This window comes from Corvus moneduloides, chromosome 1 (genome assembly GCF_009650955.1).
Source record: "Corvus moneduloides isolate bCorMon1 chromosome 1, bCorMon1.pri, whole genome shotgun sequence".
Lineage (NCBI taxonomy): Eukaryota > Metazoa > Chordata > Aves > Passeriformes > Corvidae > Corvus > Corvus moneduloides.
This window is the reverse complement of record NC_045476.1, coordinates 140,102,969-140,116,655: the sequence shown is the minus strand read 5'-3', so window position 1 is coordinate 140,116,655 and position 13,687 is coordinate 140,102,969. Positions and strand designations below refer to the sequence as shown.

General features: G+C 43.5%; 1 protein-coding gene across 2 annotated transcripts in view; it reads right to left on the bottom strand.

The window, feature by feature from the left end:
- NECAB1 (N-terminal EF-hand calcium binding protein 1) overlaps positions 1–10,212 on the bottom strand; it is a 58,083-nt gene extending 47,871 nt beyond the window's left edge. The window contains exons 1-2 of one of the 2 annotated variants that reach the window (XM_032128996.1): positions 9,798–10,212; positions 6,495–6,519 (exon numbers count right to left, since the gene is read on the bottom strand). In XM_032128996.1, coding sequence (XP_031984887.1) covers positions 6,495–6,519; positions 9,798–10,007 — 235 coding nt within the window. In that variant the 5' untranslated portion in view covers positions 10,008–10,212. The remainder of the gene's footprint in view (positions 1–6,494; positions 6,520–9,797) is intronic. The other variant, XM_032128987.1, reaches the window with a different exon arrangement.
- Positions 10,213–13,687: the final 3,475 nt, after the last annotated feature.

Sequence of the window (13,687 nt, the reverse complement as noted above, 5' to 3'; positions counted from 1 at the left end):
TTTCATAGCAGGAGCCACAGCAGATGGAGCTCATATGGCAGCCCTAGGGCACTTGGAAGAGCCACATGCAAGAGTTTATGGCAATCAGAGGAGAAAACCACACTTGGCTAAAGCTCATCCTGAGCTTCACCTTAGAAGGATGTTATTTGGAAAGCCAAGCCCACAGCCATGGGAAAGCCAAGGGCCAAAACACAGACCCATCCAGGCCCTCACAACTCTTGATGGGAGCTCAGTTTCTAAATCTCTCATGGGTGTTGTGACAGCCCTTTATGGCTTTTTGAGAACCATCTGCCTTTGAATATCTTAAAGCCTTCAAGTGCCTCACTTGAGCCACAGCCGCCTGTGTGGCTGAAGCAAAGACAGTGGGAAGGCAGTGCAAACGTGGGTCCTCCTCCCAGCCCACCAGCTCCTGGAGGCCTGCTGTGGGACTTGTCCTTTGGAAGGAACTGACAGTCCACCCTTGCTGTAAAAGGTTTGGATCAGATTACTTGAGTGCTGTAAGATACTGCCACATACACAGAGAAAATGGATAGACACATCACAACAGACATAGGTGGACTGAACCAGATGCAAAAAAATGAAACCCACATGACTTATTGGCACATGGCACATAGGCTGGAATCAGATCAAGAAAGATCTGCCAAAATAACAAATTTCAGTGTGCCAAAGCAAGCATGCTAATAATATCCTCTAGGTCCCAGTCGTAAGGGGCTGCATTAGAAAAAGTACAGACATAGGTGAAGATTTAGAGTGCGGGCAAATGCACTAAGCTTTTATTGACTCTGATATGTACTGCATGTTGATATAATCAGAAATAAGGATTTTGAGCCATTATTCCATCTGTTATGCTGGAAAAGCTTCACACGAGTAACCAAGTGATTCCAAGGCTAACAGGGAAAGGGTTTATGTTATCTCTATAGAAATATTTTTGGGGATCTGGAGTACAGGGTCCAGCACTGCAGTGCTTGAAGGACCCAGGGGGGTGGGATGGGGAATCCCACCCCAGGCAGAGCCTGGGCTCTGAAACAGGAGTCAGGGTGGTGTCTGCAGTGGATCCAGATGGTCAGGAAGCAAACAGCAGTGTGGTAAGAGTTCATGGGATGCACTGCAAGGGTTTTGCCTTACTAATCCATTTATTGAGGAACTTGGGAGCTTAAATCAGGGATGCTACAGTTCAGAGAATTTCTGTCCTCTGGCTTCTGTTCAGAAAATATGTTATGCAAAGACATTCAGTAAATCTACAGCTCAAACATGCTCACTTTGGACCACTCAGACCTGGGTATCACAGTGCATAGAGCTTCTCCAAGGGATTCCTGCACATTGCTGTTTTTCTCCAGAAGGCCACCCAAGAGCCAAGTCACCCTGTCATGCTGTGACCTGTCTGGCCAGTCCCTATGGAGGGGAGAGCCCGTGCATTGATGCAGCTGCCACTGAGTGGAGCTTCTGGGGCAGTCTCTGGGCTAGATGAAGACCTCATGAGATGTCAGGATGTTATAGCCCCAGGTTAGGAGATACTGGCCTAGATAAAAAATGCTGAAATCAGGGACTTGGCATTCCTTGCTTTGGTACAACTCCAGAATCTTTCATGGAAAAAAAATTTAATCACTACGTGGCAATCTTGAGAGCCTGCAGGCCAACTCTGATGGTTCTCTTTAGGGAAGATTCAAGAGGTCCCTTTCCCAAGGTGCTTTCCCTGCATCTCAGAGGCATATTCCCTTAGTCCTCTGGCATGGTATGAACTAGCACTCTGGTATCCAAGCTAGAGCCACTAAGAAGTCACAGTCTGAGGACTGCTGCAGTGAAGCAGCTGTCAACCTTCCAGAGCTCACCTACAGACTCAGGAGCTGACACAGATGGTAGAAGACTTGCCTGCAAAGTCAGTGTTTATCCTGCAATGGCACTGACAATAAATAATGAATAGGAAAACACCTGTTCTGATCTCTGCAAAACTGACTCTGGAGTAGGAATTGCAAGATTTCCTCCTGATGACCATATAGGTGCAGTTTAGTGGCTTTTTTGGTTATTCTGTGGAAATCTTGTCGGGCCACTCAAAAGCATATGATCTGTGAATCAATCCCTTTGGTCACTGACACCAGTTAAAGGGACAGGGCGCTACTGCTGCACTTGCCTTATTTTAAAGAATCCTTTATTTATGACCCACAGTTTTTTGTTAGGCCAATGTTAGCACGGTTTTAGAGCTGGGCTGAAATCCTCAGATTATTGTAATCAACATACTGCATGTATTTTCACAGTATTTTATACAGTTTCAGAATTCTACATTTAAAAGTCTGGTGTCCCTGCTCTGTATCATGGACATCAGGGGTAGTACATGAAGGCATATGACAGAATGCAAAATTAGTCTCATCTGACTATTTTTCATTTTACAGATTCTTGTTCAAATACATTTAAAAAAAGATATATGGGGAGGGGGTGGCGGGGGGGGGGGGGAAGATTTCACTGAGAGCTTGTTTGAAATGCCAGAGAAAAAAAATTAAACCAGACATAAATGCAGTGATTCTGACATTAATAAGATTCTGTTGCAAGTCAGCTGCTTGTTTGATAGTCAGGTTTGTCAATCTATGGAGCTTTAGTCTTCTTTTGTTTAGTCAGTTTTTAAAATTTTCCCTCATTTGTTTGCAGTCATTCCTGACTGCCTGCAGCATACTGTTTACAGTGTTCCTTACAGTTCAGGCTTTTCAGGTTTTTTTGAAAATGTCTGCTTCTGTAGCAGATATTACCAATGATGTTTTCAAATATCTTTCTCTTAGGAGCTTTAAGAATGTTTAAGACATATGTTATAATCAGTGCTTTATCACAACAGCTGACTTGTATTTGCAAATCAATGACAGCATCTATATACAAACCATCTTTTCTAAACCTGTCATATTAGAGTTGCCTTCCTCAGGGCTTAGAGGTATCCAAGATCTTGGGGGCAGGAGCTGTTAAGTTTGGAACAGGGCCATAATCAAATACCAGTTTGAATTCTGTGGAGGAGAGAGACAGCTGAGAGGTCCTCCTCCTGGGGGACAGGGCTAGGAGTCACTCCCTCCGGGTCTGACTGGATGGATGTTTCCACACTGAAAAGTGCCAAGGGGAGTCTCAAATGCCATGTTTCCAGAGCTGGAGATGATAGACAGACTCTGGTAAAAGGCAAAGGCAGTGGTCTTCCCCAGAGGGACGGGAAGAGAAATGATCCCTACCATAATGCCAGCAAAGGCAGGGCACTGTTCTCTAGTTATATTGTGGTGCTCCTTGTCTTTGTCTGTGTTGAACCATCGGTGTTGAGGCACCCTGCTGAAGGAAGACTGTTACTCTTGCAAGATCAACAGCTGCATTCTCAGATTATTACTTTTTTTTCCCATCCATTTTGACAGACTCTTTGTGATTGGGTTTCTGCAATGCAGTTTGTATTTGAAATTCCATTTCTGTGCTAAGAGGAGGGGATTCTGGCAGGAGGCAATTCTAACTGGGCACATGTCACAGCTGCATGGTCAGAAGAGGCCCCTGGGTGATATTCACCAACAGCTGATGTCATTTCACCTGACTGCAGGCCACTGCAAGGCTAATGGGGTGCCCCACGTCCCTCCTGGCATATCAGGAGATAAAAGATACACCTCATGCAGACAAGCACATACAGGTGCTGCATTCGCACATATGTGAGGCAACCACTGTTGCCTGTGAGATGAGGGAAGTAACAATTTTTTTTGGTTAGGAAAGACTTCATTTGGCAGTTCCAGTTTCCCATTTTTCTTCACTCCCTCCCTTGCAGGCTGGGCACAAGATTTTACTTTTCAAGAGGAATTTAATGAATTTCATTTTGTTTTAAATAGCAACAGAAATTAAACAAATGATTTTTCTTTTTAGCTGGAGCTTTTCCAAATTACTTCTGTGTGAAATCCACATGCTTTCCTTTGAGAACATGGAGCTTTATAAAATAAACCTGACCAAAATTTCATTTTGGCATACAGACCTGAAACTTCTCCTTTCCAAAAATGCCAATGTGCAGCATCTCACCTTTATGAAATTGCTTTTTTCCCCTCAGGATTTTCTTTCGTTTTTTTCAATATTATGAACCATATAGTTCTTAAAAATCCTTCCCTATGCCTTGTTCTCCCTTTAAAAAAATCAAATGACCTTTTCAGTTATGGGAGGAGTATGGATCTGCTCCACCAAAAGCAGAGCTGCACAGCCATGAAATAAGAATTAGAGTTTATGAAGCAGATCCTCTCATGGAATCTCTGCACAGCTGATATTTCCAGAAACAGGACAGTAAGAGAATGATGTATGTGGGCTGGCAAATTGTATACCTGGGCTGGCAAAGAAAGAAGCCATTTGTATGACTTCTGTCACATGACTGTTTGCTAAAGAACTGTCTTAATTAAACACAGATGTCATAAATTATTGTAGCATCTTTTAGTACAAGCAGTTCAGTGGCTTTTCTTGGCTCTTTTGATCTCTCATTTTATATTACCTTTGCAAGAATAGTGGTCTTCCGCTGCTGTGGGAGGCTTACCTGAAGTCCCACAGTCCACTAATTCATAGTAAAAATGCTACCTTATACAATACTCCTATTTATCTGCTTGATCCATTTTTTTTAATATAATTTTTCCTTGCTGTCTAGCAAGAATCTGGTAAAGTTTTTCATGACGTTTTCTGTGAAGGTATTTTAATCTCACAAAAGGAATGAACACAGCAGAGAAAGTTCTATTAAAAGTATATTTGAGAATTTAACAGGGCTATGTCATGGACAGTAGTGTACTATTTGTTATTGAAAGCCAATACTTGGTTTCCTGTAGCACAGAAAGGTGACACTGAAAGTGTAAGTAGACCAGTCATTAACCAAAGCTAATAATCTATGTTGACAACAGTGTAAACATGTTCAGTAAGTGTTCACATATCCAATAACCTTTCTGAAAATGTGCTTAACTTTACAGCCTTGAAACAAATCTCCCTATCAATGTGGCACAAGCATGTGCAGTGCTAGATTAGCAAAGTAGAAGTCCCATAGGCAATTGATGGTTGAGCAAACACAATTAAGGCCTAAGAGCTGAAATAATTCAAGTTCATGGACTTAAATTAATAGAACTGAAGTGACTGAACTTAGCCACTTTTCTGCCAATAATATGTTGTAAAGAAACCATATACAGGTAAGAATACCAGTGACCAAAGTCTCTGGGGCAGATATGGTTTTGGATTGTTCTGGAACAAGCAAGTTTGTCACTGATTGTGTGAGCTGTTCCCCCTATTTTCATAGCAGTGTAGTCATGAGCTGTGGGAAAACCCAAATGAGGACTGGAAGTGTTCCTAACCACTGAAGTGCTGTGGATCCACCAGGCCAGGGACAGCCTGAGCCCAAAGTCCAGGGCAGGGACACAGAGCTGTAGAGTCCCTTTTAGACTCCAGGGGGATGGTGAGTCCTGCTTGGTACCCTGCACCCTGACCCTCATCAGTCTTCAGGGCAGATACACACATTATCCCAAACACCATGAGAAGCTCTGAGAGGGATGCCAGCAGAGCTTGGCTGTGGTTGGCAGCTAACTAAGCTAGAGATGCACCACTGAAGGGGAGGTCCTTCTCCTCCCCATGCCACCTTGGAATTCAGCTTGCACCATCACTGCCCATACAAACCACTGGCAAGCTGACTGAGTGAGATAACAAAGAAAACACTAACAGAACACTTTCACAGTGATGGATTCTGTGGCTGCTGAGCTCTCAGAAGGAGCCTACCATGGTCTTGTGGGAAGTGCCAGTTGCTGCACGTGAGCTGGGGCAGCAGTAGCAACCAGAAGTGGACTGTGGAGGTGAGATTTCTCTCTTAGCCACAGTAAACAGTTATTCAACGTGCTCAGTTACACCCCCAAACTGTGCAGTAACCACTTGCTGTCCAAGAGTTCTTCTCTTGTAAGCTATTATCGCTGATTTTCTCAATGGTATCCATTTGCCTTCTCTTTATTGAATGCACACGATATCTATTTTCTGAGGATTTACTGGACTGGGAATCACTTGTCAGGGTTAAACCTGTCTGATCTGGGTGTTTGACCCTGTTCAATGCTTCTCTTGTTAATAAAAAACTTATGACTTCTGTGCTATAAATATATGAGTTGAATTCAAGGGTTAATTATTCCCATTGACACTGAACAAATACAAAAACAAGTCTGATTTCTGGATGTAGTCTAAAGTGTTTTTAAAAAGTAGTAAGATGGAGCTACTAACAAGTATTTCAAACCTTCTTGAGTCAGTGTCACTAAGAAAACACCCACAGGCACCCAAAGTGCAAATCAAACACACATGTCAAATTTTGAAAGCATAAGATCTGTACTTAAAGAAGGGAGGATCAGAGCACAACATAATACATGGCACTGAACCTGCAGAAAACATTAAATGAGGGATGGCTGGTTTTTCTGTCAGGATGTTTAAAGCATGACTTAAAATTCTGAATCAATGATGCATTCTTTTTTCCAAAGGGAGGGGACAAGACATGAGAGCAATCTTACCATTCTTGTCTGCTCTTCTTAATATCTAAATAAAAAGAGAGACAGAGAGAGCATAATCAATTTTTATTTTTTCTTGTATGGGTTAAAAACAAACAATGCTCTTTATAGTGCACATTTATAGTTTGAGCTTTACATCACATTTTCACAAAGCTGCATAAAATTTTAAAGTTCTTAATGTGTCTCCATCCTTCCCTCAGAGCTTTTTTGAGCTCCTCCTTTGCTGTGTGCACTAAAACCCAAGACCATAACAAGAACCAGCTTTATTTTCTAGATTTTTTTATGGATTATAAGGATGATGTTCAGGCCCAAAGCCTGAGGCTGTATGGCTTCTATGGTACTGGATTCAGGGTTGAGAGAAGTGGCCTAGAGAAGCAGAGCAAGAGTGATGGCTGGGAGGATGTGCTGAGCATCTGAGATGGTGAGAAAGACTCGTGGTTTATGTAGGTGGAGGAAGCAAAGGGTAAGTCAGGAGAAGAGCTGGGTGGCATGAAGGGATCAGACTTGGTGTCACAGGCTGCTTCAGCAATGGGGAGTCATCCAGGCAATGCTGCAACAAATGTAGGAAAGGGAAGAAAGCAAATCTTCCAAATACAGTTTCTATTGCTGCTGTGAATATCCAGTAAAGTGTTTCGAAATGGGCACATATATTTTTGAGATCTGACAGCAATGGAAACATTCTCTGGTTTATTAAAATGTTAGTAGCATTTAAACAGCTTCTCCAGCACATGCCACAACTGCTCTGCTCCTAGGGGTGAAACCAGATAAGATGGATCCAAGTGCCAAGCTCTGTTGGAGCATCTTCATGACTGTTTTCTGTAGGGTGGGGTTGGCAGGGAACCAACAGAGTTGTGACCCACATCCAGGACTTCACAGATGGTCTCTAAGCAGAACTTTGCATTGGACCAAGTTTACAGCACATGAAGCATGAAATATACTTAACAAGATGACAATTTCCCTCCCTATTTAAATAAATCATACTCCAAATTTTCAGTATAAGGATTGGATTTTTGAAGGGCTGTGGCAGTGGAGTTTCAATCAAATTGAAATGTCCCATAAATATGGGTCAAGAGTGGCAAAAGTTTCTGCATAAGTAGTTTTAAAATTTTGATTTTAAAATTATTTTATGTATTTATTATTTTTATTATTTATTATTTAAAGTTTGTATTACTTTGTTTTAATTCATTACACCATCACCAACCCCCAAACCAGGAAATATTAAAATCCTTTAGACACTTGAGAGGGACTCTGACAAAAGACCAGGGAGGAGGTTGCTTTAGCAATCATATATCACTCTCATTAGGTCTCCCTCTCTGGAGAGAGATTATTTGTAAGAGCATGTAGTGACAGGACAATGGGGAATGGCTTCAAACTGAAAGAGAGTAGGTTTAGATTAGATGTTAGGAAAAAAATCTTTACTGTATGGGTGCTGAGGCACTGGTACAGGTGGCCCAGGGAGGCTGTGGATGGCAGTGTTCAAGGCCAGGTTGGAGGAAGCTCTGAGCAACATGTTCTGGTGGAAGGTGTCCCTGCCCATGGCAGGGTGTTTGAACTAGATGATCTTTAAGGTCCTGTCCAACCCAAGCCATTTTATTATTCTAAAATTCTATTCCCCAGTGGGATCAGGACCTCAGTGCCTGCCCTTTCTGTGCAGCCTTACAACAAACCTCTTGCTGCCTGGTAATTTAAAGGGAAGTTTTTATATAGGTGGGGGTACTTCACTGAGGGGTAATCACACACCTACAACCCCCAAATATCTAAAATATCTGTGAGATGAACGTACTCACTGCAGGCAGGGCCCCAGGGTCCAGTCCCTGCTTTGAAGCAGGCAGACATGGTTTGAATCTAAGGTTTTCCTCCAGATATAAGAGGAGAAACACAGAAACAGCCTCCCTCCCTCCTATTCACAGGTTTGTTCCTATAAATATGAACCTGATGCTGGTTTAAGAAAATGCTGAAAATGAAACAATTTTATTTTGAATTTTTTTTTTACTCTAGTAAAATAAAAAATTTTCAGTTTATCAGATAATCTGACCATGTGCAGTTTCCTAACCCAGTGTGCTGAGTTAAACTGGGGAGTTGGCTCCATTTAATGTTTTTTAGCTCTTTCCTGGCAACTTAGAGTTCTCTTCTGTTTTTGTGATCTATGACTGCAATTCTCCTGTTTCTCTTATAAGTGGTATCTCTGAGACAAAAAAAAAAAAAAATCTGCATTTTCAGTATACACTTGAATTGAAATAGAATAGAATTCAACAAAAATTCTTATTTAAATGATTTCTTATGGAAGCTAGAGCAATCAGGAGATGAGCAGATGAGGGTTGCTCGAAATAATTTGGGGCAAGGTTGGGGAAGTTAAAGTGGGTACATTAGAGAAAACATCTAGATAAAGAGTCCTTTAACACAGAATATACCATTTCCAGCTGATATTGTGGAATAACGCCAATACAGGAGCTGCTCTGAAGCAGATCAGAGTTGGTAGTAGAGCTGGTCTCAAGATTTGTAGGTCTCACCAAGGTCAGGGGATTCTTTGAAAATCTTTGGGTGGGAGTTTGGCTTTTACCAGGATTTGCCTTGGAATAAAGAAATGCTCTGTGCTGTGCGAGTTTAGACAAAAAAACTTTACAGCTGCATCCTGCGAGATGCTGAGCCCTTGGTGAGAGTCCAGCACAGCACCTCTGGGGAGTTGCATGACCAGATGCACATCAAGGCACATCCCTGGGCTCACCCTCAAAGGGCCGAGGGGCTCAGGATTCTCTGCACATTGATCTCGGGCACCTCAAATTCATCAGGGTCTAATGGGATCGGAAGAACCTGCACGGCTTGTGAAAAAACCCCACAACTTTTATAGGGTGAGAAATTGCAGTGAAAAGCGCCTCCCCTCCCCCATCCCAATTAAAACGATACAATTTGAAGCAACTTATTTGGAAAGGTGACTTTTCACCCAGAACTTCTCCTAGCCACCCCCAAACACTAACCTGCTTCCCTCAAACAAGCAGCCATTAGAAGCAAAAGGGGAAGGGGAAAGGAAAAGGGAAAGGGGAAAAGGAAGGGATAAGGACGGGGAAAGGGGAAAGATCCACAGTCTCACTGGGCTTCAGCCCCTTCCACAGAGGGAGGAGATAACAGCTCAAGAAAAAAAATAAAGGAAGAAGAAAAGAGGAAATAAAAGGGGAAAAAAAGAAGGATGGAGAGAAAAAAAGACAAGAGAAAAAGGCAAAACATAACAAACCAGGTGCCCCCTCCCCGGACGCTCGCAGGTGCCCTGTGCGGAAGCACGCGTTCCGTGCCGGGGTGCCGCGTACTCACATCGCGGAAGATGCGCAGCCCCGCTCCCCGTTCCGCCGCCATCCGCCCGCCTGAAGCACCGCCCGCAGCGCCTGCCCGGGGCCGGGGCTCCTCCGGGGGCCGAGCCGCCCCGCCTGCCCCCGGGAACCCGCCCCAGGAAGGGCAGGAGCAGGGGCGGCCGCGGCTGCTGCTCCCTGCGCGGGGGCGGCAGGGACACACACCCTGTTGCATCCCTAAAGCGTGCTCGTGGCGACACTCGCTTTCTCTCCGTGAAAGAAACTTGGGTCTCGCAGGCTGTCAGGCCACGTTTGCACCGCCGGTTTGTCTGCCTTCCCCTTCGGCACGGTCACGTTTGGGGAGGTCTTTCTCAAGAAAGCCACACGACCCCAGAGCGAAGGGCTGATGGGGCGGCTCTGCGCTTCCACGCTGCGGTGCGGGGACCGCCGGCAGCTGCGCTCTGCAAAAGCCATCGGGCTGGAGAGTAAGATGCTTGAATATAACATATCCCTCCAAGTGGCCCGGCCAAAAATCGAGGGCAGAACTGGTGTTCCTGCAAGGGAGCAAGCTGTGGGATGGGGCAGGACCGGGCTCGGCGGGGTGAGGGCAGGAGAGGAAGAGGGTTTTGGGGTGAGGGAGAGGGAAAGCAGTTCTGGGGGGGAACCCACTCCATGTTATTTCAGACCCGTGCCAAGAAGTTATTGCACGGACATGGGGTAACGGGGGCTTTTACTCTGTGCTCCCACCACACACTCCAAGCAGGTGGCATTGCAACTATGCATCATATAATACAATGGTGTTATATATTACATACTACATTTATTGACTACTGTGTATGATACTATGCTTCTTAACAAATATTAGAGTGAAGTTTTTGTTTTAAAACACCTTCATGGATGAAAAGCCTCAGCCGTGGTGTGACTTGGGAGTTCCTGCTTCTCTCACCTCCCTTTCCACATTTCAGAGGGAAACCTGAGAGAGGGGGAAGAGAATTGCCCAATTGCAAAGACAAGGCATTTCACAGGGTGAGCAATTTTTATGTCAAGTCATAAAGATGGCTTGAAAAAGAGATGGAAAGATCATCTCAGGCTATTTTTGCTTTTTAATAATGCTGAACGGCTTTTATTTAATCTGATTTTTATGATGGAACTATGGGAATATATTTTTTTACAGAGAGACAAAAGAAGAAAAAATTTCAAAGATTGTCTCAAGAGCCAGGAGGGTGAGTGGAAATAAGAAAAAGTTTCTTTAGACTATAGAGGGGCTTATTTTTGTTAACTTTTATAACAACAACATGAATCATTTACATGTTGATCTTTTTTGACTAATTTCTATCTTGGAATAAAACGACTTTTGATGAAGAACCAGTACCTTTCCCTTTTGATTGGCCTTAACATTCACTAAGAATATTTTGTTTGGCTAGAGAAATCTTCCTTCAAAATTGTAAGAAAAAAAATTGTGCCATCTTGGTATTTTTAGGGTAAAAATTAAACATAAGAATCAAAAATGTCTCATAGAACATTTATTATATGAGGAATTGTGAGTAGAGTATATGTGAAACTTACTGATGATCATTTTTATACCACTTTAATACTACCTGAAGTAATATCTCAATTTTAACACCACAAGCAGGACCAGAGCTCTGAATCTTACTAGTCCCATATTCATCCAATGATCTCCCTCTGTCTCTGAGCAAGAAGATGTGAGGAGAGGGGAATGCAGCTGTGTGTGAGGGGAGGAGTGCCCTGTGGTGTGGGAGTACAGGTTCTGCCTCAATGGGAGGATGATGGCTTTGTGACCCGCCCAGGTGAGGTTAGCAAAGGTCAGCACTCAGTGACATGCTCCCCTCTGCAGCCACAGACCTGTGCTGCTCACCATCTATCACAAGAAATAAAAGTTGTTCTGTGTGTGTCTGAGGATAAAACCTAAAAGAGCCTGCTTTTTTCCTTCCGTGTGTCAAATCTTTAAACTTTTATTTAGAAATCAGCAACTTTACCAGCATCTTGGCTCATGTGAAGTGAAGTGGAAGGCCAGTGTGTAATGACTTTGCCCTTTGATCTAGGAAAAACAAATGAAAGCTGGCAGCAAGAGCTACCTTCCACTTACTGTGCAATGGACTGTGATGTGCTACAAGAGCCATCAATGCAGAGATAGATAAACAGCAAAAGTTCCTTTTTACCAAGGAAATGCAAGCTGTCTAATCAAGTTACTAAACCACTCCATGATTCCACACTCTATGTGTGTGGCCTCTAACTGACAGGAAAAACACTTTGTAGTGCTTATGCCACAATATAACCTTTCCAGCAGAAGAGCAGTACTATTTGCACTTGGCTAAGGGAATGGATCTGCTTTATGGTCTTTTTTTTCTTCACTGCAGGAGCTGACTGGTACGTATCCAAAGGGCTGAGTTAGCATTATACAGTCCCCTCCATGAAGCTTTCAAAACCTGTTGTTTTGTCATGGTTTGAGCATCTGGTCTGGAGCTCTGCAGGCCAACCCCAAACCAGCCCCTGGTTTGGGTACTCAAATGCTGCCCCTGTAGTAGCTCCCTCATAACTTTTCTTGGTCATAAAGTAAAAACAGAGAAAATTCAGATTTAGTATGTTTGTGGCCATGGCTTGTAATATGAGCAGTAACAGAGGAAGCAAGAGGCCACCTTTATTTTCCCATCACTTGTGTCTCACACATGGACTAATCTGACCCAAGTGACGACCCAGTATCTTTACAGCTTTGTGTTTCTAGGAATTGGACTCTGATGATGAAAAAGTGAGTCCTCCTCTATAACCATATGGTAACTGTGCCAGTGGCAGCAAGGGTAGATGTAAAAATCCCAAAAGGAATGTTGATGTTCCTGGAAAACCATTAGGCCATCCACCTGTACCAGAGTGTGTGGCTACGTATAGTTCATCAGATGAAAATCACCTCAAGGTTCCCAGCTCTGGGAGTTCACTTTACCCTCATTGTGATCCCTCCTGGGACAAGGCCTGAGTCTGCTCCCATGCCTTTCCTGCCCTCCTCCTTTCCCTCTGGTCCCATATCCACTTGGTGGTGGAAAGGAAAGCAAGACACAGGCCATACTGGAGCCACAGGGCAGTTCAATGGCAAGCCAGTGTAGACAGCAGGGATGAACATCAGCAGGTGTGTGGGAGACAGAGGAGTAGAAACTCCTGCAATTAAAGGAGGCTTTGATTTACAACCCTGGAAGAGACTAGGTCTGGCTTAATTGACAGAGATTTATAGATCTTAAGCAAAAGGATTACAAGGTTGTGTTCCTATAATTATAAGTAAAATTGTACACTGGGTGTTCTGGTGGAGGGTTTTAAATTATAGTAGTGTGATTTTATATAGTTTAAGTTAAGAATGTAGATGGTATAAGAGAGACATCTGTGTGTACATGACATGAGAAGTTATTGGTCAAGACACGGCTGCATTGCAGTGGGAAGTGCCACAGGTGATAGGTCATTAATCTAAAACAAAGTGTCGTTTTAAGTGCCTATTGGATTAGAAAGTTATAAATTATGATGTAACCCTAAATCTTGTGACTAGTCGCCATTACTCAGAGGTGTTGTGAAATCTCACGCCTCGACTGATGCGTTTGTTATTTTAAACAATAAATTCGTGTAGTTGCATAGTCCCATCCCTGAAAGTGATTTCCTCCGACACGTGAAAGCGCGGGAAATTTGACAAGGTGAGCCTGAATGCAGTCTGCATGTGTTGGACATTTTTCCTAAATCACTAGGAAAATAAGTGCAAAGCAGTTGTGAGAGACTGAAATGTTAGTGGTTAATGACTCAAAACAATTGGCCATTTGTGGAGGCAGCAGGGTGCTTTATTGAGGCTGGGTTTGCACCCCCTGGCCGAGGGGGAGGAGGGAGTGTAAAGGGGCATCCAGCAGAGACTATGGCTCATGTTGA